General features: G+C 55.4%; 9 protein-coding genes across 9 annotated transcripts; 5 read left to right on the top strand and 4 right to left on the bottom strand.

The window, feature by feature from the left end:
* Positions 1–741: 741 nt before the first annotated feature.
* KRP23_4517 (Toll-like receptor 10) lies at positions 742–4,197 on the top strand (the record flags this gene model as incomplete). The annotated part of the gene is made up of 6 exons (XM_067889481.1): positions 742–1,001; positions 1,067–1,132; positions 1,194–1,406; positions 1,466–1,603; positions 1,674–1,742; positions 1,806–4,197. The coding sequence occupies 6 exons, from the start codon at positions 742–744 to the stop codon at positions 4,195–4,197; spliced, it is 3,138 nt and encodes a 1,045-aa protein (XP_067748638.1).
* Positions 4,198–5,182: 985 nt separating this feature from the next.
* On the top strand, positions 5,183–8,747 carry KRP23_4516 (uncharacterized protein; the record flags this gene model as incomplete). Its single annotated transcript, XM_067889480.1, has 3 exons — positions 5,183–5,351; positions 5,427–5,665; positions 5,850–8,747. 3 exons carry the CDS (start codon positions 5,183–5,185, stop codon positions 8,745–8,747), a joined length of 3,306 nt encoding a protein of 1,101 aa, XP_067748637.1.
* A 153-nt stretch (positions 8,748–8,900) lies between these two features.
* Positions 8,901–10,709, bottom strand: KRP23_4515 (Manganese lipoxygenase; the record flags this gene model as incomplete). Its single annotated transcript, XM_067889479.1, has 1 exon — positions 8,901–10,709. One exon carries the CDS (start codon positions 10,707–10,709, stop codon positions 8,901–8,903), a length of 1,809 nt encoding a protein of 602 aa, XP_067748636.1.
* A 985-nt stretch (positions 10,710–11,694) lies between these two features.
* On the top strand, positions 11,695–12,039 carry KRP23_4514 (uncharacterized protein; the record flags this gene model as incomplete). Its single annotated transcript, XM_067889477.1, has 1 exon — positions 11,695–12,039. One exon carries the CDS (start codon positions 11,695–11,697, stop codon positions 12,037–12,039), a length of 345 nt encoding a protein of 114 aa, XP_067748635.1.
* Positions 12,040–12,061: 22 nt separating this feature from the next.
* KRP23_4513 (uncharacterized protein) lies at positions 12,062–12,538 on the top strand (the record flags this gene model as incomplete). Its single annotated transcript, XM_067889476.1, has 1 exon — positions 12,062–12,538. The coding sequence occupies one exon, from the start codon at positions 12,062–12,064 to the stop codon at positions 12,536–12,538; it is 477 nt and encodes a 158-aa protein (XP_067748634.1).
* A 143-nt stretch (positions 12,539–12,681) lies between these two features.
* Positions 12,682–14,700, bottom strand: KRP23_4512 (uncharacterized protein; the record flags this gene model as incomplete). The annotated part of the gene is made up of 1 exon (XM_067889475.1): positions 12,682–14,700. The coding sequence occupies one exon, from the start codon at positions 14,698–14,700 to the stop codon at positions 12,682–12,684; it is 2,019 nt and encodes a 672-aa protein (XP_067748633.1).
* Positions 14,701–16,142: 1,442 nt separating this feature from the next.
* On the bottom strand, positions 16,143–16,556 carry KRP23_4511 (uncharacterized protein; the record flags this gene model as incomplete). The annotated part of the gene is made up of 1 exon (XM_067895853.1): positions 16,143–16,556. One exon carries the CDS (start codon positions 16,554–16,556, stop codon positions 16,143–16,145), a length of 414 nt encoding a protein of 137 aa, XP_067748632.1.
* Positions 16,557–18,299: 1,743 nt separating this feature from the next.
* Positions 18,300–19,105, top strand: KRP23_4510 (uncharacterized protein; the record flags this gene model as incomplete). Its single annotated transcript, XM_067889474.1, has 4 exons — positions 18,300–18,562; positions 18,650–18,733; positions 18,817–18,998; positions 19,089–19,105. 4 exons carry the CDS (start codon positions 18,300–18,302, stop codon positions 19,103–19,105), a joined length of 546 nt encoding a protein of 181 aa, XP_067748631.1.
* A 594-nt stretch (positions 19,106–19,699) lies between these two features.
* Positions 19,700–23,122, bottom strand: KRP23_4509 (Coatomer subunit beta'-2; the record flags this gene model as incomplete). The annotated part of the gene is made up of 2 exons (XM_067889473.1): positions 19,700–22,996; positions 23,120–23,122. The coding sequence occupies 2 exons, from the start codon at positions 23,120–23,122 to the stop codon at positions 19,700–19,702; spliced, it is 3,300 nt and encodes a 1,099-aa protein (XP_067748630.1).
* Between the last annotated feature and the right edge of the window lie 4,530 nt (positions 23,123–27,652).

The following is a 27,652-nucleotide window of genomic DNA, read 5'->3' as shown; positions in this document are numbered from 1 at the left end:
TCTCACAACCCCCTGCCCCTAGCCCAAGCAGCAACGCAAGACACCATTACTGCCGTACCTACGGGGCAATGAGCCCAGCCGCAAGCGTGCGTCAAAAGCCCACAGGATAGCGGCGCCACGAAAGCCTCCAGCGCCAACGTTTCATGAAATTTGTCTTTCGGCGGTGCGTCTTGCTCCATCACGGAGGGAGCCAGACGCACTGCAGATCGAGTAGCTTGCATTGCGGGCAAAGTTCCCACCGCCGTCTTGCGCGTCGCAGCGGCCTCACCGCTTTTGACAGACCGACGGCTCGTCTTTGAGCCGAGGCACAGAGCTCGAGACTTTACCATGGGCTTCTCTGTCAGCCACGAACACTCGCAATCCGCCACGCAGCACCCGCCTATCAGCGCCGCTCTTCTAGCGTTCGGGTCATTCCCAAACGCTCAAAAGCTATGCCGACTCGAAAAAATGAAGTCAGAAAAACCTCTGCATAAGTAATACTATTATTTCCTCCTTTACTTGTTTTCGCTAAACTAACCCCCTTTATTATTGAATACCCTCGCCAACACACTACCATCTGTCATCACAATCGCCAGGTTCAGCCCGGCTTTTGCTAGCCTATCCTCGAAATTGCATCGTTGGACTTGTTCCGTCCTTCCCACGCCCCGCTCTATTGAGCAGCATCGAGGATAGCCACATCCGCGTCGCGTTGTAAGGGTCCCACACCGCCCGCGCCCCATTCAGACTTCCCCCCTCTCGGCCATGAATGGCTCGTCCGCGAGGCTCAGGACGTCGCTGCTGCTGCTGCTGAGCGTCCTGATGATGTCGCAGGTCGCGGCCGAAACCTGCAGCAACGCCAGTACCCTCGTGGCGGGCGACTTGGACTCGGAGGCGGTTGTGTACGACAGCAGCTGCAACGCCAGAACCTTCCAGGTGGTCGTGAGCTCCACGGTGGAGCGCAGTCTCAACCTCTCGAACCTCGACGTGGTGCAGGTCCGCAGCTACCCGCGCGTATATCAACTGTAGGAACTGCTACGCGATACTTTCCAGACGACTGCAGACTCACGTGGCAATTTTGTGTTGATAGGCTGCTGAACAACAATGAGCTCGAGACTTTCGCGCCTTCCGAGGCGGATAACGACATGGAGGACCTGTACGTGGCCTTACAGGGGAGAGGCTCTTAGGTTTAAGCACGAGCTGACTTGTTGATGTAGGGAGCTGGCGGGCAACTTCGTGTCGGACCTGACGAGCTTCAACTTCCCCCGACGACTCAACTACTTGGACCTGAGCTCCAATTCGATCTCCACGCTGTCGTCGTCCACCCCCTGGCCCGAGTCGGGTGAGCTGCAGACGCTACTGCTCCACGGCAACTCGCTCGACTCGGTGGGCGTCGACACGTTCACGAAACTCGTGGCGCTGCAATCTCTGTACGTCGGTGAAAGGAGAGCTGCAATAGATTGTATACTGACACTGGCTGGTGCTACAGGTCGCTATCGAGCACGGGCATCTCCAACCTGGACGACCTCATGCTGCCGGTGTCGCTGCGCACGCTCAACGCGACCAAAAACTCGTTCACGAGCGCGTCGACCAACTTTTCCACCCTGCCCACGGCCCTGCAATACCTGTGCGTGCAGATCACTGTGACGAGGAAAGGAAACAGATAGCTGACCTGCTCTTTTCTTTTGGATGTGCAGGGACCTGAGCTCCAACTTGCTCACGACATTCCCCACCGTCGTGTCGTCTCTGACTACGCTCGTGGAGCTGTACGTCCCATTTGCTACACTCCCTTGACTCCATATAGACAGCTAACTAAGTTGCTTATGCAGGAACCTCGAGTCGAACGGCATCAAGAAGGTTAGCGGTGTGACCTTCGCGTCGACGCTCCGAAAAGTGTACCTGGCGGACAACCCGTTGTCCACCATTGAGATTTGCCGCTCCGACGTGAGTGTATTCCAGAGCCTCGCAGAGTTTACAGCGCCGTCTTCTGTCTCCAGCACGTGCTCGAACTCGTTGGCAACAGCGGAGGAAATCAAGGGCGTCTCTTTCTGCGTGCTCGACGATGACGACTGCGTCATATCGTCCATAACTGGCTCGGAATCGGGCAGCTTGGTTCAGGCTAACATCAACGACATCTCGAGCTCCAGTGATGCGGCCTCATCGGAGGCGAGTACCAGTTCAGAGTCGTCGTCCATTTTCTCGGCAGAGTCGATCGGCATCATCGGCAGCACGTTCTTCCTTGTCGGCATCCTGCTTAGTGCGTTGGTGTTCGGCTTCATCTGGAATAAGCGGAGGAACAGCAATAGCGATGACCGCACACGACGTGCTGCCTTGAAGGTGAGCCGTGACCGTCGCCTAGGGAGCAGCGGCGGGAACTTCATGGTGTTCACGGCTAGCGGGCGCATCAGTCGGGCGAATGGGAACGATGAATACCGCGACACGGACAGCAAGAACGACAACGGCAGCACTTTCGCAGACAGTGGCGGGAACACCCCTGGCGAAGCCGCGTGGGGCATTTACGAGAGCCCTCTGGACAAGTACAACCCGGTGGCTCTACTGGAGCCAAGTCCCAAGGACAAGAGCTTTCTCGGCGCTAGCACGGCTTCACTCCAGGCGCGCAGCAAGCTCAAGCTCAAGATCGACCTGGACGACCTGCTTGTGTACGAGATCCCACCTGAAGAAATCCAGATGCGCCGGGCGCTCCACATGTCCTCGTCCAAGAAGAACAGCAAGGCCGCGCTCGGTTTCAGCAGTGTTGGCCTTGGCAGCGCCCAAAAGAAGGTGGACCACGCGCTGTTCCTGGCCGAGTACCAGGGCTACAAGGTTGCGATTCAGGCGCTCATGCGCTCGAAGAAGCGCCTTGAAAAGCGCTTCGTGGAGCAGATCCGCCTTGCTGCGTCGCTGGACCACGCGTCTATCGTGCACTTCATTGGCGTCACCACCGGATGCAGCACCACGGCAAGTCGTCGGCGTGGCAGCAGTGCCGCGTCTCCACAGCCCCCGTACGCTAGCTACGGACCGACCAGCAACGGGCCGACCAACAGCATGGGCGACAGCTTGGCCCGCAGCACAACCAAGAGCCGCTACACGAACATGGGCGCACCATCGTGGAACCTGGGCGTCGTGTTCGAGTACATGCAGCACGGATCTCTCGCTACGATGTTCGAGGCAGAGCGTCACCGACGTGAAGGCAAGGGCTTCTACCCGAACAGCAGCATTGCGGCGGCCATCGGCAGCGGCAACGGCAACATTTTCAGCTGGTACCCGGTGTTCGCGAACTCGAGCGCGAGCGTGAACGCCAACCCGAACGCCGACTGGCGGTGCAAGCTGTCGATCGCTCTTGATGTCGCCATGGGTCTCGTCTACCTCCACGCTAACAACTACGCGCACGGCCGCGTTTGCGCGCGTAAGGTGTTGGTGAACGAGCAGGGGGAGGCCAAGCTCAGCGCGATGGACATAATGCTGCCTACCGAATTCGTGCCGAGCAAAGACGACGATGCCCACAGAATGACGGACGATTTCCGCGGGTCGCTGAGGGACAGCGCGCTGTGGACAATGCAGAAGATCGCGGGTCTACGCCCAACGCGTGCGTCTCGCGCTCCTAAGCGACAGGCGTCTGGAGGTCACCTGGGCCGCAGCCGCTTTGAGAACAACAGCGGAGAGAGCGATGTCAGTGGAGTGAGTGGGGTGAGCAGCGTTACCCTTGACGACAACAGCCAGACCGGCGACAACCCTGCGTTCGATGAAGAGTCCGACGAGTTCGACGAGAACTCGCTCAAGTCGAGCGGCATCGGATCGGCCACGGTAGCGGCTCAGCGGGACGACGTGTACGCGTTCGGCACGTTCCTGTGGGAGCTAGACACGATGATTGCGGTGGAGGAGGACCTGGCTAGCTCGAGGATTCCTGCCAGCGCTGGAGGCAACCCGCACCTGCTCAAGTTCTCGACGGACTGTCCGCTGGAGTTGCAGGAGTTGGCTCGCCAGTGCTGGAGCGAGGTCCCGAGCCAGCGCCCGGACGCCATCGACGTGCAGGAAGAGCTCGTGCGAGTGCTGGAAGGCCGTCTGACCACGAGCGGCCCGATGCCGGCCAACTGGGCGCGGCCGAGCTACCTGAGCTCTTCGAGCGCCCTCAGCAGTCTGTCGAGCTCCGAGCTGTCGTCCAACATGTCGTCGCTGCCGAGCTCGTGCTCCGTGATGGCTGTGTCGGTGGCCGATCTGTAAGCGGGCGCATCGTCCGTCCCCAAGACACCAGAGCGCCAGCGCTGTGGGTGTATTTATTCGCTTCGCAACAGCGTAGAAGCACAATTTTGTCATCAAGTTCCAGTGTGTCTTCGTGTGTGAACCGGATCGCCACTCGGGCAACGCGGTATTCGCGTCCCGAGTATTTGCAATTGCAATGCCCAACGCTTGCGGCTTCGTCCCCGATCGGAAGGGATGGAGGCTGCGAGTGCCAGCATAGAAAAACTTTATAAAGCAACAATACAGTGAGCGTCTTCAACTGCAAGTACATGTAACCATGCTGGCTATGCGACCCGATCGACGACAGCGCCGCTCTGGCGTCAACGCTTCCGAGTGCAGCTCTTGTTTAGCAACATGGTCGAGCCAAGAGATGGTCGTCATCCATGAAGCGACGTACGGACACCTCGAGGCAAGTCGAAGCTGTCAGCTGGCCACGGGTAACCTGCATGCGTATCGCGATTTGCAAGCGTTTGGGACTGCAAGGCTGGGAAAGCCGCTCCTGAGACCAGAATCTCATGTTAGCCAAGCTGTCACGGCGGAAGCACAGCAACGGGCACGGCCATGATGAGCTCGACCACCGCAAGTCACCGAAGGTGTCGGCCGCCAAACTTTAGGTGGAGCGACTTCCTGCACTGCACCGCTAACATTCGACCCATGAAAAATGCTCAGACGTCCAGCAGGGAACTGGAAAATGCCGCGCTGAAAGGCGCCACGTTCCGGTTCATCTTGACAACGCAGCGAGAAGCGACGCCAGCTGGCGCTGCTGTCACCCCCACACGGTCTCTGCTCTCATACAAGCGCGCAGTGTAGAGCAGTCGCAAATGGTCCTCGCTCTCTCTAGTCTTATCCCCCAACCAGTCTCGAGCTAACCACGTCCGTCGCGGGCCACCCCCGCGCGCCGATCACCATTTTCCAGACGCTACTCCGCTCGGTGGAGGCGCCCAAAGCCTCCCACACGTCGCGCGGTATGCGGCGCGGAGCTCCGACCCCGCACGACAGCGCGGCGCCCCGCCCCACGTACAAGACGCCCACGAGCGGAGCCACCACGCCTCGCTCGCAGAGGTCGGCGGCCACCACGCCGCGCTCGCAGCGCTCCGGGTCCGCGGCCACAGGCACCGTCCTCGTCAATCTCGACGGTCAGTCACCGCCACGCGCGCGCCACGCCGGACTCGGTCTCGCTTACTGACTGTGTCTATTTTGCCTATATGCAGTGCTCATCCACCGCGCCAACATCGGACGCGACATCAGCCCCAACGACGAGGACCTGATCGTGCTCTTCCGACGCAACAGCAAGGAGGTCACGTCCGAGCCCGCACGCTGGAGCGCCGACCACTGCGCCGCGTGGAACCAGCACCTGGGCATCCAGACGTCGCTGCTGCGACACAAGAAGCCGCAGAGCGGAGCCACCAACGACTTCCTCAAGAAGGAGTACGAGATCGTCCTCGTGGCGGTACGTTCTGCCTCCTTACTGGAGACCAGGTCTCCTCTACCATGACGTGGGCCATCTGCCTCGTGGACATGTTGTGACTGGCGACAGTTGGTCCATGCGGTGTGCAGCCCTAGTTCTGCGGAGAGGAACCTGCGGCTCCCACGAGCTCTTCTGACCCTGTCTTGCGTTTTCACCTATGTACTAGCTGCCCAGCCACTCCGCCGTCGCGCTCTTCTCGCTGGATTTCGCCACGCTCGTGCACCTCAACGCCAGTCCACAGGAGCGACACAAGTCCTTCCGCATCTCGCCTCTCAAGTGCCGGGACCTGGCGGCCACACTCGAGTTTGACATCACGTGGGACTTGGTGCACGCGACTGGCAACGCGCAGACCACCCAGCCCGCTGCCAGCATGCTGCTGCACCCTACCAGTAACCCACACGCGCCCACGTTGGCGGGTCTGCCTCCGTCGTCCACGCTGCTGGGCAAGAGCTCGCACGCTGCCAAGGCGCAGACGCCTAAGGTTCAGACGCCGCGGTCTCGCGACGTCAACAAGTCTCGACGGGCTACGAATGACACGTCGTCAGTGTCGACGCGCCGCACCACTACGAGTATGAGCTCGCAGGGCAGCGAGCGCGAGCTTCTGGAGGAGCTTTCAGCGTCCAACTGCACCAACTGCAGGTCTGCCAAGCGCAGACTCGACCGCAAGGAGGTGCAAGTGCTGCAGCTCGAGTCGTTCTTGAAGGAATCGCAGAAGCGCATCGACGCGGTGGCCACTGAGAACGAGGAGCTGGTTCTTCGTGAAAAGGCCGAGACGCGCAACGCCGCTCAACAGCGAGCGCTGAGCTTGCGTCTGCTGCAGGAACTGGAGACTGCAGTGCAGCTGTGCAACAACCAGATGCAGGTCCAGGACACGACGTTGCTGCCGCAGGTGGAGCTGATCGAACGTGTCAAGAAGTTCCACGAGGTGGTTGACCCGCTGCATGGCCACTCGGAGACCTCTCGTCCGTCTCAGGGATCATCGAGCAGCGCCTTCGACTTCCGCGCCGAGACGGAGGCGGCGTTGCAGCGCAACCAGCGACTGCAGCAGCAGCTCGAGTTCTTGGGTCGGTCGATGGACTACGACAGCGAGAATGTCGAGGACAGTTCACGGAGGAATCGTGCAGCCACTGACACCTCTGGCACCACCATCTCGTCAGCGCGTAGCGGTAGCGTCACTGTTGACTGCGAAGCCCGACCAGTGGCGCTCACCATGACGCAGCAGCTCAACAACCTTGAACGCGAGAACTTCAAGCTGCGGGCGGAGCTCGAGGGTGCGCTGGCGAATGCTGCCAGCGCGCTCAAGAAGCACTCGGGCGGCTTCCCATCTGGCCTGACCACAGGTTTCTCTCTGACTGCAGAGGTCTCGGAGACAACGAGTACATCCAGTCGAGACGACTTTGAGGAGCCTGAGAACGAGGACGCGGCGCTGCTTACCCGCATTCGTGAGCAGCACGAGTTTGAAGCTGGTCGCTCTGCCGCGCTCGAGTCGGAGCTGGACAAGGCAAAGTGCGAGATCGAGAAGCTCAAGGACCAGCTTGAAGTTGTCCAGAACGAGAGCGCGATCCACGAAGACAAAGAACCCGCGCGGGCTCCGGGCTTCCTGGACAAGATCTATGCTGATGTCGGCAAGGCAAAGCTGGTGCTGGAGGACCGTGTGAAGCAGCTCGACGACATGCTGGCAAGTACTACCGAGGAAAACGCTCGTCTTCGCAACGAGATCGAGGACCTTCAGAAGCAGAAGGGCGACAGTCAGCAGCAAGCAAGCACGGCAGAGATGGACGAGCACATTGCGGAGCTTGAACGATTGCTGGAGGCGCGTGAGGCGGAGCTGAGATCGAACGAGACCGAACTTGCTCAGACCAAAATGCAGCTCCAGAGTGCTGAAGCGCGAGCCCGCGCAGGCGAACGTGCCAAGGCCGAGCTGGAAAATGAGCTTGCAGGCGTGCGTCTGACTTTGAAGATGGCGCAGGAGGAAACGACTCAACTCGAGAATCAGTTGGCTACGATGTCTTCCAGTGCGGCCCCCGCGACGACGTCCTCGTCGTTCGTGTCGCACTACTCGGCTGCAAGCGACGCAGCAGGGCACAACGAGGAGCTGGCGGATGTACAGAAGAAGTTGAAGCTGTCGAAGCAGGAGGTGATGCAGCTCCGCTTCCGTAGCAACCAGCTTGAAAGCGTTCACGAACGTTTGGAGGACGCACTGAAGGAGAAGCGCACGCTGGAGGTCAAGTTGACAGCCCTGGAAGGCCAGTTGTTCGAGCAGCGAAGCCGCACCATCAACAGTGACAACAGCAGCTTCACTGCTCCTTCGCTTGACGCCAAGAGCTCAGCGATGCTTACGGACATGCAGCGCGAGCTGGACCAGAAGTCCGCTCAGCTCATGATGGCTGAACATGAGCTAAAGAACCTTCGTGGTGGAATGGGTGGCCAAGGTGGAGAGTCTAGCAGTTCTGGCAACATCGAGGACGTCGCTGACAAGGTGAAGCGCTTCGAGAACGAGATTGTGCGCCTGTGCCAACGCAACGACGAGCAGGCCAAGCGGCTGGAGAAGTTGGGAGACCGCGTGACTGTCGCCATCCGTGAGCGCGACCAGCTTGAGGTCATTGTGCAGCAAATGGTGACGGAGATGTCGCTGCTGGGCAAGGACGTGAAGCTTCCTGCTGGAGCTCGCAACCACCGCACGCCATCGATCCCTGAGACCGACGAAATGGACAAGTCCCCGTTGTCGATGCTTCGACGTGTGTCGCCCCCAGCTCCGGTCCAGACCAGCAAGATTACTGACCGCTACGCTAGCGCAGTGGCGTCCAGCGCTTCCCACACGCCGAGCGGCTCAACGCCTGGCGTGACAAGCAACAAGGTGGCGCAGCTAATGAAGAACTTTTCTACCCAGAACAGCGACGACGACAGTGTAGGCGGGTCGCCCAGCGGCGTGGCGTTCAAGCGCCCCACCAAGCTGGACTTCCGCAACCGCAAGGCCTCCGCCTCCAGCCAACGCAGCAACGACGACACGACCCCCACGCCGCGTCTGCGTCGGACTCCAAGCAATGGCCCGCAGCTCTTCTGAGGAGCTGGCGCTCACCCCTTAATTATTGTCGTGAAAGAAAGAATCTGGGTGCCTCGAACGCACCAACGTCAACTCGTAAGCCCCGTCTCATGTTAATCGAAAGTTCAGACTTGAAGTTACCTTTTTCATTAAAATCGTGCTCATGATCTGATCTTAGATCCACGTGTTGTGTGGGAGGCTCCCTGGGCGGAGGATGTGGTATGGCTGCGCCTCGTGCTCCTCGTTGGCCACGATAAAGTCGTCGATGACTTCCAGCTCTTCGTCGTACGCTCGAATCGCCGGCTGCAGCCTCGGGTCGTCGGTGAAGGGAGCAGAATGGTACACGGACTTGAGCGTCGTCTCCTCTGGCCGTGGGCGGTTGAACAAGGCGCTGAGGAAGACCATGGCAGGGAAGAGCTCGCGCGGCTGCAAGTAGCTGAACACGTCGATCTTAGCGTGGCCGTCGCGCTCCTTGCGGCTCGGCAGCGGCTTCCAGAGCGCCGCCGCGCTGAAGGGCATCGCCACCGTCGTCCACGTCACTTCCCCGTTCATGGCGTGGTGCTTGACGGCGCTCTGGAAGATCAGACGCGTCAGGAGCTGGTGCAGTCTCTTCTTGCCGTCAAAGTTCGCGGGAAAGTCGTGCAGGTGCGGAACTTTCGCGCACGCTCCCGCCCACTGCTGCAGCTCCACGTCCGTCAGCACCGCTGCGTCGTCTCGGTAGTAGACGTCGAGGAAACTGCCGACGAACCGGGAGATGGCGTCCGCGTGTAGCTTCCCGTACAGCGCGTACTTGTGCGGCAGGTGGTGGATGCCTCGCCCCTTCACGTCGCTGTAGACGTCGTCCAGCAGCGAGATGCGCGTACGTGCGTCTTCCAACAGGCGGACGCACCCCGCGGCGCCAATGCCGAAGGTCTTGTCCAGCGGCGTGGACGTGTTGAAGAGCACGACGCCCGCCTGCTGCTCCAGGCCAAAATCCAGCGCGAAGTGGCGCAGGAGCAAGGCGCGCACCGGGTGCTTCTCGGCGAGCGCTCGGTAGAGCTCCACGCGGATGGGGATCGACAGTGTGTGGCTCTCGGAGAAGTGCTGCATTTGCTGGAACGTGACCTCGGCCGCGTTCAGCGCCGTCTTGGCCAGTTGCCACTCTCCAGGCGAGTCGAACGGTGTGTACGTGAGGCCAGAGTCTATGAGCTTGATGGCCAAGGGCAGGAGCTGCTCGTTGAAGCAGAAGTAGCCTATGACCGAGGGCAGATACTTGAGCGGCTTGTGCTCGGCCTCCGACTCCACTCGAGACACAGAGATGTCTCCCCATTGTCCGATGGTGGCCAAGTCCACCACAAACAGCTTCTTGTCTGCACGTAGCGACTGGATGGACGCTCCAGCACCACAGATGCGTGCAACGTTGTCTAGAGTCAACGTCTCGTCCTGTGGGTCGTCGTCCGAGTCTCTCAAGACTTTCAAGTTGAAGCCTCTTACACTCAGTCTGGACGCCCCAAAGCCTGCGTCTCCGTGGTCCACAGAGTCCATTGGGGCGTCCACAATGGGGTGGAACAGCTCGTAGAAGCGTGTGTACGCGTCCGTCGAGTTGAGTTGCGGCAGCCAGCGCATGGCCAGCGCTGCCATGAGCTCGGGTGTGTCTGGCTTCAAGGCGCTGAGCTCCACCAGGTCTTGGCGTTGCAGTCTCTCTGCCACGGAGCCTGGGCGAACCACGGGCCCCATGTAGACTGGGAGGTCGAGCCCGTCGATGGGCCACACGCGCTCTTCATTGTGCAGGTTGTTGGCCATGTACCGGATCTCAGCAGCTCGGTCGGCCGTGTGGACGATGCTGAGAGGGAAGGAGGAAGACTCATTGTAGGTTGAAGAGCAGACGTCGACCAGCTCTTCCGTCGGCAGGACTGAGGACGTCGATTTGTACAGGAACTCGAGGTAGATCCAGCTCTGAGTGAGCGTGGCAGCCACGCCCACCGCCCCGAGGAAGAATTTCATGACGCGGGTGGAGGTGTCGATGGGGTTTCGAGTGCGTCCTGGTCAGCAGATTGGAGAGTGAAGTGGAGCGGACGAAAAGGAGGCATGGACAAGAAGCAACTGCAAACTGGTAGCATCGGCGGTGGTTGTCCATTTCCATGGGCCTCATGCTTGTGTCATTGCGGATACCACGTTGAAAGGCAGCTTGGAACGCTGTACTAACGTTAGGATAGTTGCAACTGGATGTCAAGTTCGTTTGCGGTTTTCATCCATGCATCGCCACGAGGTATTATAAAGCAGGTTGCCGCTGTAGAACACTGAGATGGCTTGATGGCCTCACCACTCCCAAGTGTACAGTCATTACAGTAATTAGTCTGTCCTAGACTAATTTTTGTGAGCTGCTCCCAGATCAACTTACACTAAATAGTCTGTCATCACAATGTACAGACTAATTTTGAACACAGACTACTTTTGAACTCAAGACTAATTGTGAACAGGGAACGAAAAAGCATCCATCTTCCCAGTTTAACTACACTAGCGCCTCGTTGCCTGCACCATTAATCACCACTGGAATCACCATTTCGTTTCCTCGTGAGCCTCATGAACGCTTCTGGCCACGGTGTCTGTAGTCGGGGATTTTCCGGCAAACTCCTCAGGGTACTTCTTTGTGATTCCCTGTAAGTGCGGGAACAACTGCGTCATACACCTGATAGGTCACACCGCATCATAGCTTTCTGCGCGTAGTTTATCCCGTTGTGGTCGCGCTTCGCGTTGACTTCCTTGACAGACTATTTTTGAAGTTTTGTTGACAGACTAGTTATGAACCTTGGGAGTTTTCATTGACAGGAATTAGTCTGTCCTAGACTAATTTTGAACACAGACTAATTGCTGTAATGACTGTACCAGGATGATGCAGCGTCCGTATCATAGTGAGGATGAGCACTGCCGTTCCCGAAAGCCGGAGGCCGAGGTGCCTTTGAGATTGGACGGTCAGAGATTTTTTAACATGTGCATGCAAAGCGAGGTTCCCCCTCAGAATTCATTTTCATTCCTCAGTGACCACTCCAGTGAATACTCCAGTACGACGCACTTCACCGTCATGGCCTTCTCCAGTTTCCTCAAGGGTTTTGCATTGCTCGCGTTGCTAGCACTCGACGTGAGCGCTGCCAACTCGGAGGCAACCCGACGACTCCGCGTCGACGAGGCTGGAGGAGAGACGAGAAGGCGACTCCAGAGCAAATGGGGCGTGTGGCTCGCTGTCATCAAGACGAACCTCGCGCATCTACCAATCGAGGACAGACTGTACGAGCAGCTTAAACGCATCAAAGAGAAAATGGACAACGCCAAGTAATTCGTAAGGGCCACCAGTCAGAATGATGATGATCTCTGCATGTCTGGAGGCTGAAGCTCTTGACAACCAACCACCAGTACCCACCAACGTGATGCCTTCCCAAGATTTGAGTGGCGATGTTGCGCGTAACACGCAGAAATATTTGTCCGACGCCAAGTCGAGTTCTTTGTCGTTCGCCAGCTCTGGTCATCGCAGGGTTTACCCCATTCCAGAACTCGCCTTCGACCTCGCAATGCCTACTTCCAGCTTTCTCAAGATCCTCGCTCTACTCGCGTTGCTGACGATCGACGTGAGCGCTGCAAGTTTGAAGCCTGTTCGGCGTCTTCGCGGCGAACAAACCCAAGACGAAGCCCGTTCGCAGTCGTCAAGGGTGCTGCAGAACAAGTTCGGCTGGCTCGGCATCGTCAAGACCAACGTTGTGCGTCAGCCCGTCAGTGACAAACTCTACGAGAAGTACAAGCAGATCAGGGACAAAGTCCAGGGCAAGGACATGTGGTAGAAGTTGTAAACATGCAGCCACACTTAGATCCGCTCTTGTAAACTCATACAGACACTCTTTACCCGCTACGTCGCGGCAATTACATCTATAATACCAAACGCCTTGAGACCTTCGTTCGGTTCTGTCATCGGCAGGACGACGCTTCAATCCAGCTCTGAGATGGACGTGCTGGAGTTTGAGGACGGGAACTGCTGGTGGCGGTAGCGCGTCTTGGCGTTCATCTTGCTCGTGAATTGGTAGACGGAATCAGCATTCATCTGCAACTCCTGCATCCTCCGTACAAAGTCTGCCTGAGAACTTCCCACGTTTGCTGCTCGCTGAGGAGCGTAGGTGTATGTGATCTCCGGGTCTTCTCCTGCGTACTGAGGCTGGTGCTGTCGGGACTGATACGGAGTCAATTCGAAGCTAGATTCCTCTTGGCTGCTCTCTTGATCTCGCGGAGATGGCAATGTCGAGGCAAATGAACTAACTGACGATTCCAGCTTGGAACGCGCTGCAGAGTCCGAAAAAGTAGACTTGGCGTTATCCATCCGGCCGATCATCACCTTTGGTTTGACCCCTTCATCGTGTTGCTTGTCGTCGCGGTTTCCGCGTAGAGCGGACGTGTCGGTACCTGGTGTCCACGCCACAGCGGTTCGCTGTTCACCGTCACGACCTCGCAGCGTGGCTGTGTCGTTTCCGGGAGTCCAGAAGCGCATTTGGGAGGAAGAGCTGTCGGTGAAGCTGCGTTCCGACCCGGACTGCGAGCCGCATGAGAATGAGGTTCGAGCGTGCTGCACAGGAGTTTCAGTGCCGCCTACAGGGGCTGTGCGTGCCAAGTCGTTGATACCGTAGCCAGCCTCGACTTCGCGGCGCGCCATGACACGAGCGTCCATGTGACTGGCGTTCATCTTGCAGTTTTTGCAGAGGACGGCGGTCAGACAGCGCACCTGTCCGCTAGCTTGATGGCCCTCATCCCAACTCCTGCTCTGGGTGAGACTCATGGCTGCATCTCGCCGCTTGACAAAGCTCAGGTCTCGACTAACTCGGCAGCGCGAGCACATTTTGACCTGGCAGAGGTTGCACGTCGCCACGCTGTTCAAGACGCCGAACTTGCGCTCACAGATGCCGCAGCGGTTTGAAGCGGCCTTGGACTCGGGCTGCATGCGTCGGAACTCCGCCGCGGCGCCCTTGAAGTTGAGCAGCCAGCTAAGTTTCTTGCTTTGGCCGCATAGAGCGGCTTCCGTGACTCCAGCAAGCAGGATCGTCGTGATCATGTTGGCTGCCTGGTAGTCCTGCATCTTGCCCTTGAAGTCCACAAACCCTCGGGCGAAGACGTCGAGCTGAGCCGAGTTCGCTTTCGCCGGGGTGAAAAGCGAGCAGGTCGAGAGCCACCCTCGAGTGAGTCCTTGCGACTCCAGCTCCCCGCACTCCTGCATCTCCACTGACCGACACAAGTAATAGCCGACGTCCTGAGCTTCAGCAGCCCCCAGGACCTTGTGCTTCACAACACCGGAGGCAACCAAAAGCACGAAGTCACGAGGTCGACGAGACTTGGACTTGACACGAGACGCTTCTCCTCGAACGACCCACTGCAGCCCGAGAAAGTTGAACGGTTCCGTTGTACTGGGAGTCTGAACGATGCTGATCATCGCCGTGTCAAGCACCTCCGCGTCCATCATGTAGCGCAACCGAAGTTGCAATTCTGCCGAGTCAGTCGCCATGAGGCCGTACATGACGTCGTGAAGACTACCGTTAATGTGGCCTGAGACCAGAGCTGAGGCAATGGGAGACGACCCAGTGACTGCTGCAGACGACGTGGCGAGCGCCATCTCGGGCGTGTAGGCTGCCATCGCCACGGCTTTCGTCGGCTTCGCAGGTCGCTCCGTTATCGATGAGTCGGTAGACGATGACCCAGCGGAAGTCCTCGTGGTACGACTTGCTTGGGGGCATAGCCCCGGGTGCGTCGGCTGACGTTCCTTGTACACGCTGAGCCCCTCGTGGGTCTTGAGCGGCTTCCATTGCCACTTGTCGTGCAGCGGGTTCTTGCCACTCTTGCAGGCAGAAACTTGCGCGTCGTATTCGCGAAGTGTGTCGTCCAGCAGTTGGCGGGCTTGACGCTCGTAGCGACGCGCTTGATCCGGCGTCAAGTGGATGGAGGCAAACGGGGTCGCGCCTTTCATTCCGACGGAAACTATCACCTTAGCACTGGAAAATAAAGTGCTCAGTTCTAACCACAAGCGGTGCGAGGAGGGAGAGTAGTAACAGAGACTTGGCCCAGGTAAGAACGTCTTTTACCCTGCCCCAGGGGAGCCCTTAACAGCAGGAAGGACACTTCAACATGATGTATGTGCCAAAGATGACGAGAGCCCGCGCGGTACGTGAAAGTAAACAACCGGCAGAGGTTCACAGCTTATTACATGTATACTCTGTGGTGCTGGCCTGCGTATTCACGCGTTTGCAACATCACTGAAGCGTCCTGCAGACTCAGCTCAGCCGATGTAGCACCACGAACAAATTGTGGCCACGAGAGGAAGAAATCGTCAATGATAATGTAGAGGCGTACCCATTGAGTCACTAATAGGATTAATTTCACGGTACTGCATAACCCAATAGCGGTACCATACAAACAATAGGACAATTGAAAAGTGACCCAAGACATGTCTGCCACACATAGGTAACCTGGACCATCAACGTGCAACATTCAACCCTCCAACCCCCCCCCCCCCAGGGGTTTGGCAACATCACCGGAGATCCTGATTCTGGATGGGCCTCTGAACAGCTCCTCGGCGCACTCAGTGGCGCAGTTATCAGTCGTAGTTTGGTGTTCTCGCTAACGTTAAGGGCATCTCCAGCGGTAGGTCTCCATGCAAGAACCAATTTATTCTGAGTGCCGATGCATTAGCAGCAGCTAATTTGTCCATGCATCCATCTTCTTATGCCGAAGTTTCTAAAGAGGCGCTGGAATTTGTGAGATCAGCAATCTATATAAAAATGTACTTGTATTCCCAGCGCAAGAGACAATCGAGTGCTTGCGCGACGCTGGAGCTTGGAGACTGGACGAGTGCGCTTGCTGGAGCAGCAAAGCGCTGCCAGGGAACTCTCAGGCGTACCCAACAACAACGCCTTCGAATTGGCTGCGGATGCTGGGTTCACGAGAACAATGCTGAAGTGTGTACAGGCGGCAGGACAATGCGTGAGGCCAGCAATGCGATTTGAGCTGGGAGGCAATTGCGTAGGTGGTGTACAACATGACCTGTAGTGCAGACCTTTCGGTTAGACTGAGAGAGCTGCACGGGTAGACCTTCCCATGTCTGGACTGCCCAGCAGGCTAGCGGCTCCCATCGCTAGTGCTTTACACTTTCCTACACTGTGAAACATACGAAAGTTCATCAAACAATAGCCGACATTCACGTGTCGCCTCTGGATTCCGGACTTGTCGTACCCTCTGACATCGGTGAATCGAGTGTTAAACACTTGAAGGATTTACTACTACGGATGGTGCGTGTAGCAGATTGCTACTGAAATACATGTACCCGTACATAACCTTCAAAGCAAGCAGCAGTATTAATAGGGTCACTGGAAGCAACTTAGCTTGTTGCGTCAAAAGGCCTAGACTCTATCGTTAGGAAGTCGCCAGAAAAACCTTATACTGGTTCAACAACTTTTTGTTGTTGGCGTTTTTCAGGTCCGCGAGCCACTTGAATCGACTCTGCTTAAACGTCAAAGCACCTCTGAGGTCCGTAATGCCGATATTCGCCTTCATCCAGTCCTGAAAGGCAAGTGTCCGAAGTTTTTCCCCCCGCACCAGCTTCGCTACATGAGCACTGGGAATCTTGTTTATCAGGCCTCGCTCTTCGTCATCCACGTCCACATCATCAACCCCAGCGGTCCTCAGGCTTCGGTTGTCGCTAGCCGCCACACCAACGGACTGCGTAAGGTCCGAAGTGGTCACTTCCTCGAAGGCTGCACCGCAACTTGCGAGGAGAGCGAGAGAAATGAACAACAGGATGAAGTTGAAACGCATACTGGGTTGCATCCGTAGTGCTCGAGGGCGTGAGAGCTGGGAAGCAGTTTGCGAAGTGAGAACCTACAAACCACCGAACTAGGAAACGAATCTGCCCGACTCTAATCGAAGCACATCCACGGAGGGCCATGTGGGGAAGTGAGCCGGATTTGTTAAGCGTCACGATATCGGGATCGTAAACTTGGGAGCACGTCAAAAGGTGTACATTATGCAGTCTGAAACGTTTTGCCACATCTAACTTGTGTACATTATGTAGGGTTTGTCAATATCGACAGCGTTTAGAGGGGTAACTTGCGCACAACACATGAGGATCCGAGTTCGGTGACGTCACTATGCGTTTCACAGGTTAAATATACTTCGAAGTATAAACTGCTCCTGCTGGCGCGCTTTTGGCGAAAGCTGGAGTTGAGAGGGATTCTCCCTATGCCAAATTCACGCACTTTCAGGCGACAGTGACGTATATTCCGACAACATTTGCTTCATGGGGCGCTCTTCAACATGGCCAGCAAATTAATGTCGGGGTGTCGGCTTCCTTTTCCTATTCGCGGGATCGACGGCCCGAGTAGCTCGCCTTCGCGAAGGTTTATGCTTGCTCAACGGCGTAGCTCTCACCACATACCATCAAAACCTGTGCCAGAATGTGTGTTCACTGCTTTTGACAAATGTTTCCCAAACTCATACACCTTTTGACGCCAGTCCTTTAATTAGCGAGGACTGGACCTCGCCTCCCATCTGAAGGCCGCTCATGCCAATCTTTAGTTTACACTCTCGAAGTCGACTGAGCTTCAGAAGGGCCTTCAGTGATTCACTGAAGTGAAGGCCATGATCACGCGGGGCCTCATTAATAGCTGCAGGCTCATGAAGAGAACAAAATAAGCGCATGAGGTCGATAGCCGGAGGGCAATGGGACGAAAGAGCATGCAGTGTCGCATTACTCATCCAAGTTGTAGGCTATAATCCAACCAATGGTAGCCAACAGCACCACCCACAGCTGCAAACATGTATGCAAGTGCTTGCAGCGATGTGATGTGACGCCGGCCACGTCGACATAGACTTTCCCAAAGCTTAACATCGGCTAACTGAATCTTCTCGTTTTCAGTGTTAAGCGGCCATCTATTTGATGTTTATGCTATTTCCTATAGATTGGAATCTTCTCGTTTTCGGACATGAACAGCGCTAGTTGAGGTCCTTCGCCAACAACAACAAATAAGTTAGCTACCGGTACATGTATTATACCAACAAGGTGAGTTCTTAGGTGACTTTGGTGGTACTTTCCACGAGCAACTTTCCATTGTGATGCACGTGACTATTAATAATTCCTTCAGCGAAGTCGCTCTACGACAGAGATGTATCCAACATATTCACAACAAGGCGAAACGCAGGGAATGCAGCAGAAGAAATCGCCCGAGGGGGATGATTGTTTAGGATGGCACCTGCATGCGAATTGGAAACTAGTATAATAATTGAGGGTATATTTAAACAGAATGTGTATTTTTAAGTAAGAAATGACGAGACAATTCGAAGGCGAATGCATAAAACACCTGATGTACAAATTTTATCCGAGGAATTTGTTAAACAGAAAACGCTCGCATGCTGCAGGATCCCACTTCAACTTGCCTTTTATGACCTCATCATTTAACTCCAGTCGTCTTCATTTCAGTATGCAATCAATGTCCTTTAATGATAGATCCTATCTCATGTTCCACACACAACGCTTACCACGTGGCGCTTTCGTACTGGCATTTTCTGCGCAATATGGACGCGACCAAGAGCAGCTTGGGGGGCACAGCCGCTTCCGCCTCCAGCTCGGGTTCCCTGCCCAGCACGCACAGCAGCAGCAACGTGTTGTCAACGGACGATGCGAACAGCGCTGGGGCCGCGGACAGGGACGCGCCCGTGACACTCGCGGGGCTGCAGGAGGCCGTCAAGGCATACAAGGAATGGGCCAAGCATATCGTCTTTGACGGGGACAGCAAGGTGCTGCTGAGCAACACCAAACCCCTGGATGGAGAAGTGACGTACGTGTTATAGTATTCTTACTCGGAATTTTTTTTATAGAAATATCGGGATGTTTACCATGGATACTTTTTGGATACTTTTTGCAGGGGATTTCTCAAGCTCTTCGACAAGCGGGAGGACACGATGGCGTCGGGAATTGTGCTGCTGAACGAGCAGTACGACGTGCACCGGTACGGCGAATTTTTGGAGAAAGTTACAGCAAGTTGAAGCTGACTTGCTGCTATTGCCTTTTTTCTTGTTGTATTTTTTTCAGATTCCACCCGCCGCTCGTGTACGGCCGACGTGGAGACCCCTCGCTTGAGGAGGGAGAGGGCATTGCGGTGTGCAAGGTGGCGCAGAAGAGCGGCCGCACACTCTTCTGCCTCATCACTTACGTGTACCCGACGCTGTCGGCACGTGCCGTTCCGCAGCTCAAGGAGTTTTGCGAGACGCAGCGTGAGTTGGGAGAATTGAGGGGCTGAAGCGACATGTTTTGGAGATTGACATTGTGTTTTGGGGTTTTGGTATGGGTTGTTGTTGCTGCAGTGGCGAACCTCAGCTGATGATGGAAATTGAACAACGACAAGAAACTGCAGCGTTGGGCAAGCAATGGTGTTTTGTGCTGAGCTACGATGTCAAGATTGTTGCAGGGGGCGTTGCTACTACAACTACATTTGGTTAGATTAATACGAAAAATGGATTTTGCATGGTGAGCTGTGATTTTACTGACGGGCAATGGTTACATTGCCAATTAATGGCCTGGAGCATCCTCACGCTGACTTTGAACGGCGAGTACTTCTTGCCCGCCTACTTCTTGAATACCTGGTAAGAGTTGCCATTCCTTTTGGGCACTTGATCGTCGTGCTGCACGACGTGCAGGATGATGATCTTGACTTTCTTTGTCGTCTGAATATGGACTGAAGCGCGTGCCATCTTTCATGGCAGAAGAAGGTTGTTGATGAGTGAGTGATCTGCAAGCAGGCGATGCCGGGATGAGCTTGATGTGAAGGCCGACGGCTTCATGAGCACCATACTACACGAACCAAAGCGAATGCAACTGCAGAAGAACTACCGATAGATTTTAATGGACGACACCAACACTGAGGCAGCATCAACTCCGAGTCTAAGGCCGAAACTGAAGGCCTTGAGAGCCGAAGCTACATCTCGCCCCAGTCAGCATCGTCGTCGTCCTCAAACTGAATGTCGGCATTATCCAGCTCGAAGTCCAACAGGTCGCCAGTCGTGCTAGTCGTGGTCGTTGTCGTGGTCGTAGTTGTAGTTGTCGCACCAAAGCCAGAATTCTGCGACGAAGAGAACGCATCCTGACTGCTGAAACCGAACTCATTGGAGCCCGAGGAGGCAAAGCCGAAGCCATTATCGCCGCTGCCAATACTGCTGCTCATAACTGCAGCCTGCTGCTGCCGCTGAAGCTCGTTCTCTGCTTCAGCCTGGGCTTGCGCAGCTGCTGCAGCGGCGACAGCCGCCTCGTGTTCGGCTTGCACGCGTGCAGCTTCCTCCTCCACGATACGGGCATGAGCTTCAGCCTCGGCGCGCTGCCTGGCTTCTTCCTGCGTTCGTGCTTGAGCCTCAGCTGCCGCTTGTGTCTCCGCAGCGGCATGGGCTTCTGCAGCGGCTTGAGCTTGTGCACGTTCATATGCTAACTGGGCAGCCGCAGCAGCCTCTGCTTCCGCTTGTGCTTGCGCGGCAGCTTGCTCCTGAGCGTACGCTTCAGCCTCTGCAGCAGCCTGTGCCTCAGCTTGTGCTAGTGCCAGGGCTTGCGCCTGGGCCTCGACTTCTGCATTCGAAGCCACACTATCGTGGAAAGCCTCACTGGGCACAGCTTCACTAAAGACTGCAGCAGCGCCACCGCTCAGAATCAATTCGAGAATGTTCTCACTCTCCAGTAACTCCTTCTTCGCGAAGTAAGACGAAGCAGGAGCGCTAGTTTCTTCACCACCGTTCTGCGCGAGAAGCATGGCCTCAGCCTGCATGGACGGCTCCAGGTTCTCAAAGAGCTCGGCGTTGCGCGTGGGGTCGGCCAATGCCTTGGCAGCACGGGAGCTAACTGCGGCCAAATCTTCACGCCACTTGTCCATGACCAGCTGCATCTTGGACGGGCAATAACTACGCGCAAAGAACGCGGCCTCGGGGAAGCGCTTCGTCTCCTTCAGCATCTCAACGCACTCGGTGGTCTTGCCCAGCAAGAGCCAGCAGATGAACGCAATGTTGTAGCGGCGTTTCTCGCGAGCAAGTCCAGCGAGACGCACAAGGCCATCCTTGTCTCCACGACTAGTGTACAGGATGAGCAACAGACTGAAGTCATCGGCACGAAGCGCACAGTCCTCAGCCAGAGCAAGTTGGCAGTCGTTAAGGGCAAGATCACCCAGCTGCTTCCACTTGTGCTGAGTCTCAATGTCCATGTCCTTGCCCTTGTCACCCTTGTCGATCTCCTGCAGCATAATGTCACGCGCCACATCCAGCTTGGCAAGCTGCACAGCGAGGTCGAACTTCTGGTCAGGGTCGGTGCTCAGAGCAAGAGCCTCTTCCTTAAAGCCCTGGGACTCGAGGAACCGGGCCACGTAGTCCATCTGATCTGCCGGAATCTTTGGCAGAATGGCATTCGCACTCTCAAAGTCACGACGAACCACAGCAGTTTGGTATTCGAGCATAACCAGCGACACCGTGTAGCTCACCACGTTCTTCATCTTGTCCATGAGGAACACCAGGTTCTCGCGAGGCAGATAGCCGAGCAAGTACATCTTCTGCTCCAGGTGGGCGAGCGTCATGACTTCTCCGCCCACGTAGTAGTTGAGTCTGCCACCAGCGTTGGTGTACAGGAAGCAGTCTCCGACCCAAGTACCCGTGCTCACTTTCTCCGAGATTTCATGCAGTAGGTCAAAGGCTCCATCCACGCCTTCCTCAGGCGAGTTCGTACCTGCAGCAAAGGCCTGCGCCACCAACTCCTTGTTGTAGCGCAACACGAAGAAGCTGGACTCGCACGCCAGAACAACAAGGCTGCCGTTCTCGGACCAGAAAACGTTCTTGACGGCCACGTCAATCTTGCGGATCAGACGCATCTCCTCCCAGTCGAACATAGCAATCGCATCGTTGCCCTTGACACCGATAGCACCGGCGCCTCCGAAGAGACCCTCGGCGGACAGCACGCGCGGCTTCTCGCTCTTGACTTCCTTGAAGTTACGGAACAGCGTGAGCTTCGAGATGCTCTCACGCACGACGTAGTCGCCCGTGCCCGTCGGCGACCAGCAGAAGTCCAGCGCGGCACCGAAAGCCTTGTTACGCAGCTGCTGCGCCGTGTAGATGATGTACTCGCCGTCGCCGCAGACCACCACATAGCGGCCGTTGCTGTTGTGCTGCACCTTCTGAGGGTACACTTCGCAGCTTCCGAGGTCCCTCGAGACGAGCGGCAGCTTTTCGCCGTCCTGCAGCGCCATCTCGGCCACCACGCCCTTGACACCGGCCGTATGGACGTCGTTGTTGGTCGTCCAGATGAGTTTCCCGCTGCCACCAGCGTCCATGCTCACGACGGGGGTGTCGTGTCCCAACCGGAGCACAATGGTGCCTTCGTCGTACCCAATCGCCAGCGTGTTGGCGGAGGACAGCGCCGCGAGCGACCAACTGCGTTCCATGCCGTAGTTGAGCGTCGTCTCGGCGCGGTACGTGGTCGAGTGCCACATGCGCACGGCGCCGTCTTCACAGGCCGAGATGATCAGCGGCAGTCTCGGGTGGTACAGGACGGACGTGAGGTTGTTGCCGTGTCCGTCCAGCGTGTGGACAATGGCTTTCGTCTGGTAGTCCCAGACCTTCACAGTGCGGTCGTCACTGCCCGAGAGCAAGTAGGGTTTGTCTCCGCCTGGGTAGTAGCCCACACAGTTGACGCCGCGCTCGTGGCCTTCCAGGGAAAAGTGCGCGTGGCTCGAGCCGAGCCCCCAGACACGCACCGTCCTGTCCAGACAGGCGCTGGCAAAAGAGTGCGCGTCCTTGGGGTTGAACTTGACCATCATGACGTAGTGGCCGTGGCCCTCGAACACCTGCGTGCACGTGAAGTTCTTGTCCCAGTCCCAGAGCTTGATCGTCATGTCGTCCGCGCATGTGAGGAAGCAGGGCAGCGTCGGGTGCACCTCAATGTGGCGGATGTAGTCGCTGTGGGCCTCGAAACTCGTGACCTTCTCCATCGTGTTGTAGTTGAACACGCGCACCTGCATGTCGTCCGAACTGGCCACGATCCACTGCTTACGCGCCACGAACTTGGCGTTGCGCACGGGGAGGGACGACACCTCCAGCGTCTTGACCAGCGACTGCGTGGCGTAGTTCCAGATCATGAGGCTGCCCGAGTAGAGCGCCGAGAGCACCCACGGCTCCGTGGGGTGCAGGTCCACGCTCTTGACGCGCTCGGAGCGCGAGCTGAGCTTGCGTTTGATGTCCAGACGGAGCGGCTGCGAGAAGACACACGAGAGTTAGATGAGTGGAAAGAGGAGGCACATAGCTGTCGAATGAGGGTGCGCGCAGCGCTGGGAGAACGCTACAGACGCAGATACAGACAGCGCTAGAAGACGCACCATGGTCACTTGAGCTTTTTCCCCTTCGACTTCCGGACTGACGATCCTTTGGATCGGATACTGGGCGCAAGTGACTTGGGAAGCACTTGCTGGCAGAAAGCGATTGGCTGAAATTGAGATTTGGTGTACATTTGGTGTCAGGTGAAGCCACCTCAAAGTTGTTATTATACATGTATTAATACCTACTTGCATACTGCTACTCGAGCAGCTTAGCGCTAGTAAACAACTGCAATTTCAAAAAGGCATAGTATGAGAATGAAATCTCTTTGGAATGTCTCCTCCCCCGGGCATACGAACAAGCAGGCGGAGGACCAGGCAGCGGCAGAGCAGAGCATCAAGAACGGCAGAGGATCGCAAGAGACAGCGGACCCTGAACGAGCAGCCTTTTCTATATCTATAGAACGGGTCAAGTTGAAGCCACAACAAGCATGCGATCTTCCGGCATGGAGTCGCCGTTGCTGGATCAGGACGGCGACGGCTGACCCAAGGGCGAAGTGCATGAATAGGATAGCGGCAGTCAGTATAAGAAATGCAGCGAAACGAGCAAGTGTCCGAATCAGACGAAGTCGACGTGCCAGTCTGGTGTGTTAACGGCAGACAAATACAACATTAGCAACATTTACCAGTAGAGTGTCCAAGAGTCAAGTGAAAGCAGCTACCAAGTTCGATCGGAGGATCCCCTGAGTGTTAGAGAGGCGGGTATCTGCAGCCCCACGTAGTTGTCGGCATATGCATCTCGAACAGTGTCTGGCAGCTAAAGAGAGGGTATTAGGAGCCCCCAGTACTCGGAGCCTCCGGCGTCCTGCACTAAGCAAATGGGAGATCTCAGGATGTGAATCTCTTTACGGCTTGCGCGACCAAGGACCGCGCTATTGTTCGTCATTCGTGCATAGCTTAGGGTAGGTGCATTTTAGGACAGCAGTAGTTGCAACCACCGAACACCGCCCTCTAGCTAGGGAGTGACGCGACGTGGACACCGTAACGAAGTGGCAGTGAGTAAAGGCACGGAAGACACAACAAGTGAAGGACAGAGCTTACTGCATATTTAAACAATACCAGTAGCAAATTGCTTTGCTCTGTTCCCGAAATCAAGTTCGAGTTGTCGCGGAGGACGGCCTATAATGCAACAAGATTATTTTGAAAGAGTGTGTTAACTGGTACAGCAACTGCGGAACCCAGTGGAAGAAACCAAGGTTTTCGCTCCTCACTAGCGCGTCGTCTGCCCTCTTCGCCTTCAGCTGGATGGTATGCTTGAACTTGGCATAGAGCTCCAAGGTCTTGTCAGACAGTGGCTGGTTTGCAGGGTTGACCCTTACGGTTCTCACGATGCTGCGAAGAATGCTGGTGGTGGCCAGGCCCTCCGAATAATAGATTGTACTACAAATATACGGAAATATTAGTACGGAATAATTTATTTCACGCGGACCGAAAAAACGAAATAACTTACAGTTTCACTTTTTATAATGTATTTTTACCGATACAAAAGGCGCTTTTCCAGGTAATTATTTGTTGCATTTCTGTGCTGCAACTGCATTTCCAGACCCCATGAAAGCACTGGTTGTGAAGGTCTCTCTATAGTGAACTATCTAACAAACTAAAGTTGGCGCTTTACAGCTCTAAACCTCGTTTTCGGGTCACGATGGCAACAAATAACCCGTTCAGCACGCGCCAAGTCTGCAACTACGTTTTTAATGTCGTCCAGGATGCTCAAGGTGAGCCAACTGCATTCTTTCGCTGTCAGTGCTCGGTCGTTCGAAATCAAGCCCCTAGAACTGGCTACCACAACCTGTTTGACTACATCCTCAAGCGACACCCGGATTTTGTGGCGACCATGATGTCCAGCGGCACCAATACTACCACGCTCGTCATATTCATCAATCAAAAGTCTGACTTCCTACAGTCTTCCATTTTCGCCCTATTGTATCAAAATACACGAACTCGGAGCACATTTTGACGGAAACATTTCTCAAGTACGCCAGATTGGTCGTGCGGCAGGTCAAGATTGATATCGGTTTGGCACTCTCTGCTAAAGTTGGTATCATATCCGACGGGCAGCCCTATCAATCGGAGCACTATATCGCAGTTTTCGCGGTTTTCGAGTCCTGACAAGGTGCTCCTCGCTTTTGCACCTCTAATTGACGATGACGTCACCGACCACTCGTCAGCTAGCCATGTCAAGTTTCTCGAGGGGATCCTCCCATTTTACGACCGTGACATCGCCGATGTCATCTATCTCGTTGGCGACAACTGTGCAGTTAACACCAAGCTAGCGGACCTTTTAGCGATTCCTCTCATCGGTTGCGCATCGCACCGCCTCAATCTTGCTGATCACGTGTTCATGGCCGCCTATGAATCCTAATTGGGCATGATCCAGGCCCTGATGCGTAAATTACGCAACTTCAACCAGGACCGGGCTTGTTTTTGAGTGCATGTTGGAGGAAACCGAGTGCCCGCATTTTTTGTGTGGCAAAAACGGTGGCTTGACGAGTGCACTTTACCTGAATCGGATGTTCGATAGCGTGCATGCAGGGTTTTCACATTGCACATTGAAGAGTGTCGTTGCTCAGCTCGTAACTTACAGTGAGGCATATTTGATGGCTGTTCAAGTCGCCACTCACCTGAACCATATGAGGTAAAATGCGTCTCTGGTCCAGGGCGAGCATGTTGTAGACTTAACATGTTCACTTTTCAATTGGAGTCCGTGGTCCTCACACCGACTCTTCTCAGCTTCCTGGTATGAAACATTATTTGGTAACACGAAACATATTGGTCGCCTAACCGTCGTCTTGCTTGGTTTTAGAAATGCCACCAGATGTGCTGTTGGCAGTGCCATCCCCGGCGACGAGGGAGCGTTTTGAAAGGATCTCTACCCGCGAGACTCTTCGAAATGCACAAACTCGTATGCAGTTGTATGACGAACACAACTACGTGTACTTCTACAACACCGAAATCCGATTTCAGGCAAAGGTGTACCGTTGTGTCGACCATCGTACTTGTGGACGCTTCTCCCATTTAACACAGACGCCAATGAAACTGGTGTTTATGCTCTTGAAGCACGTGGAGATCACTCAAATGCTCACACATCTCGTAAGCGGAAGGGAATTCATCCCGTCTTGAAGCCAGAAGTGGACATTGTTGTTATGAACAATGCAGGATCAAAGAAAGTTTTGTGCACTCTAACTCGGCAATATGCAAGTCGAGATGATCTTCTAGCTCTTTTACCCAAATTGAGCCAGATTAAGAGTCGAAAAGCGACGTTGGTGAGCGTGTTTGCCAAGCAGACCAAGATTGGCAGTTTTACAGATTTAAATGAGTGGGCGGGCATCAGAGAATGCAAAACTTCTGAAGCGTTTTTCGGAGCTGGTGGTTTTGTTTCGGAGACGGATGAGCCAGTTTTCTCCGCGAAGAGCGCTGAGTTTCATAATTGTACACTGGTCTTGCATTGCTTCCGGCACTCATTTAAAGAAGACGGCATTGCCAAAGAATCGTACGGGCTCGTGATGACTACACGCCATTTATTTCGCTACGTTCTCTACGCTATGCACGGACATAACTCTGACGGCGTGTTTGCTTCAGCAGACGATACATACAAGCTTCATTATGGTACGTATTCTGCCAACTTGCACAAAGGATAACGACTAAACTATCATATGTATTTTGGTGTTCGCAGGAGGGTGGGTATTGGTGGCGTTTGGCACTTACGCGTCGTACTTCTCGTTAGAGAAAACGTACAGAAAGTCATTATATCATGGACGTAAGAACCGAGCACACGTATGCGTACACGCAGCTTCTCAAAACGGTGGTGAGCTGCGCTAGCAGTTTTCTCTCTGTGGATCTAACAGTTGCATTTAGGAGCCTTGATCACGCCTCGTGTACTGACAATGCATATACGGAGGAGTGGCTTCATATCACGCTGCTGAATTGTTACCCACATTTGTCCCGCAAATGCCGCGAGAGGTGAGCTCTGTTACAGCCTTGAGAGCTGTCGGAAGCATACTATCGCGATAACGTATAGGTGAACATCAAGCAAATGCACAGCGCTAGATCGCAGAAGCAGTTCGCAGCAATCCCTCATCTGTGCTTACAAAGGTGGCGGGACGATGGCCAAGATGATTATGCGGACTGGTTTGCAAAGGTGTACTTGGCAGTTACTTGGACGAACTGGTACACCACGAGCGGCGCACCTGGCGTTCTTCCCTCTCAAATCCCTTTGGAGGCTCACAATGGAGCGATTAAAATCTGTGGAGTGACATGTAAGCGGGCCAAAACCGGTGTTGTTCTCAACAATTCAATTCCGGGCGTATTTGCTATCACAAGTGTTGATCCCCCCAAGACCCCGTTTGGCCATTACAGTGGAGGTATCGTGTCGACAATTGTAATACGTCCGTTGACATGCTATGCTACAGGTCCACTACCCAGTAAAATTGTCCACAACGCAGCGCGTCACATCCAGTCGGTGGGGCTCTACAAGAAGTACAAGTTCATTAGCCGGAAGAAGGTCGTTCGTTCAATGTTCTTCAACTCCACCGCATG

Source organism: Phytophthora ramorum (genome assembly GCF_020800215.1).
Source record: "Phytophthora ramorum isolate Pr-102 chromosome Unknown Phyram_PR-102_s0003, whole genome shotgun sequence".
NCBI classification, from domain to species: Eukaryota; Oomycota; class Peronosporomycetes; order Peronosporales; family Peronosporaceae; genus Phytophthora; species Phytophthora ramorum.
This window is presented reverse-complemented; position numbering and strand designations above follow the sequence as displayed.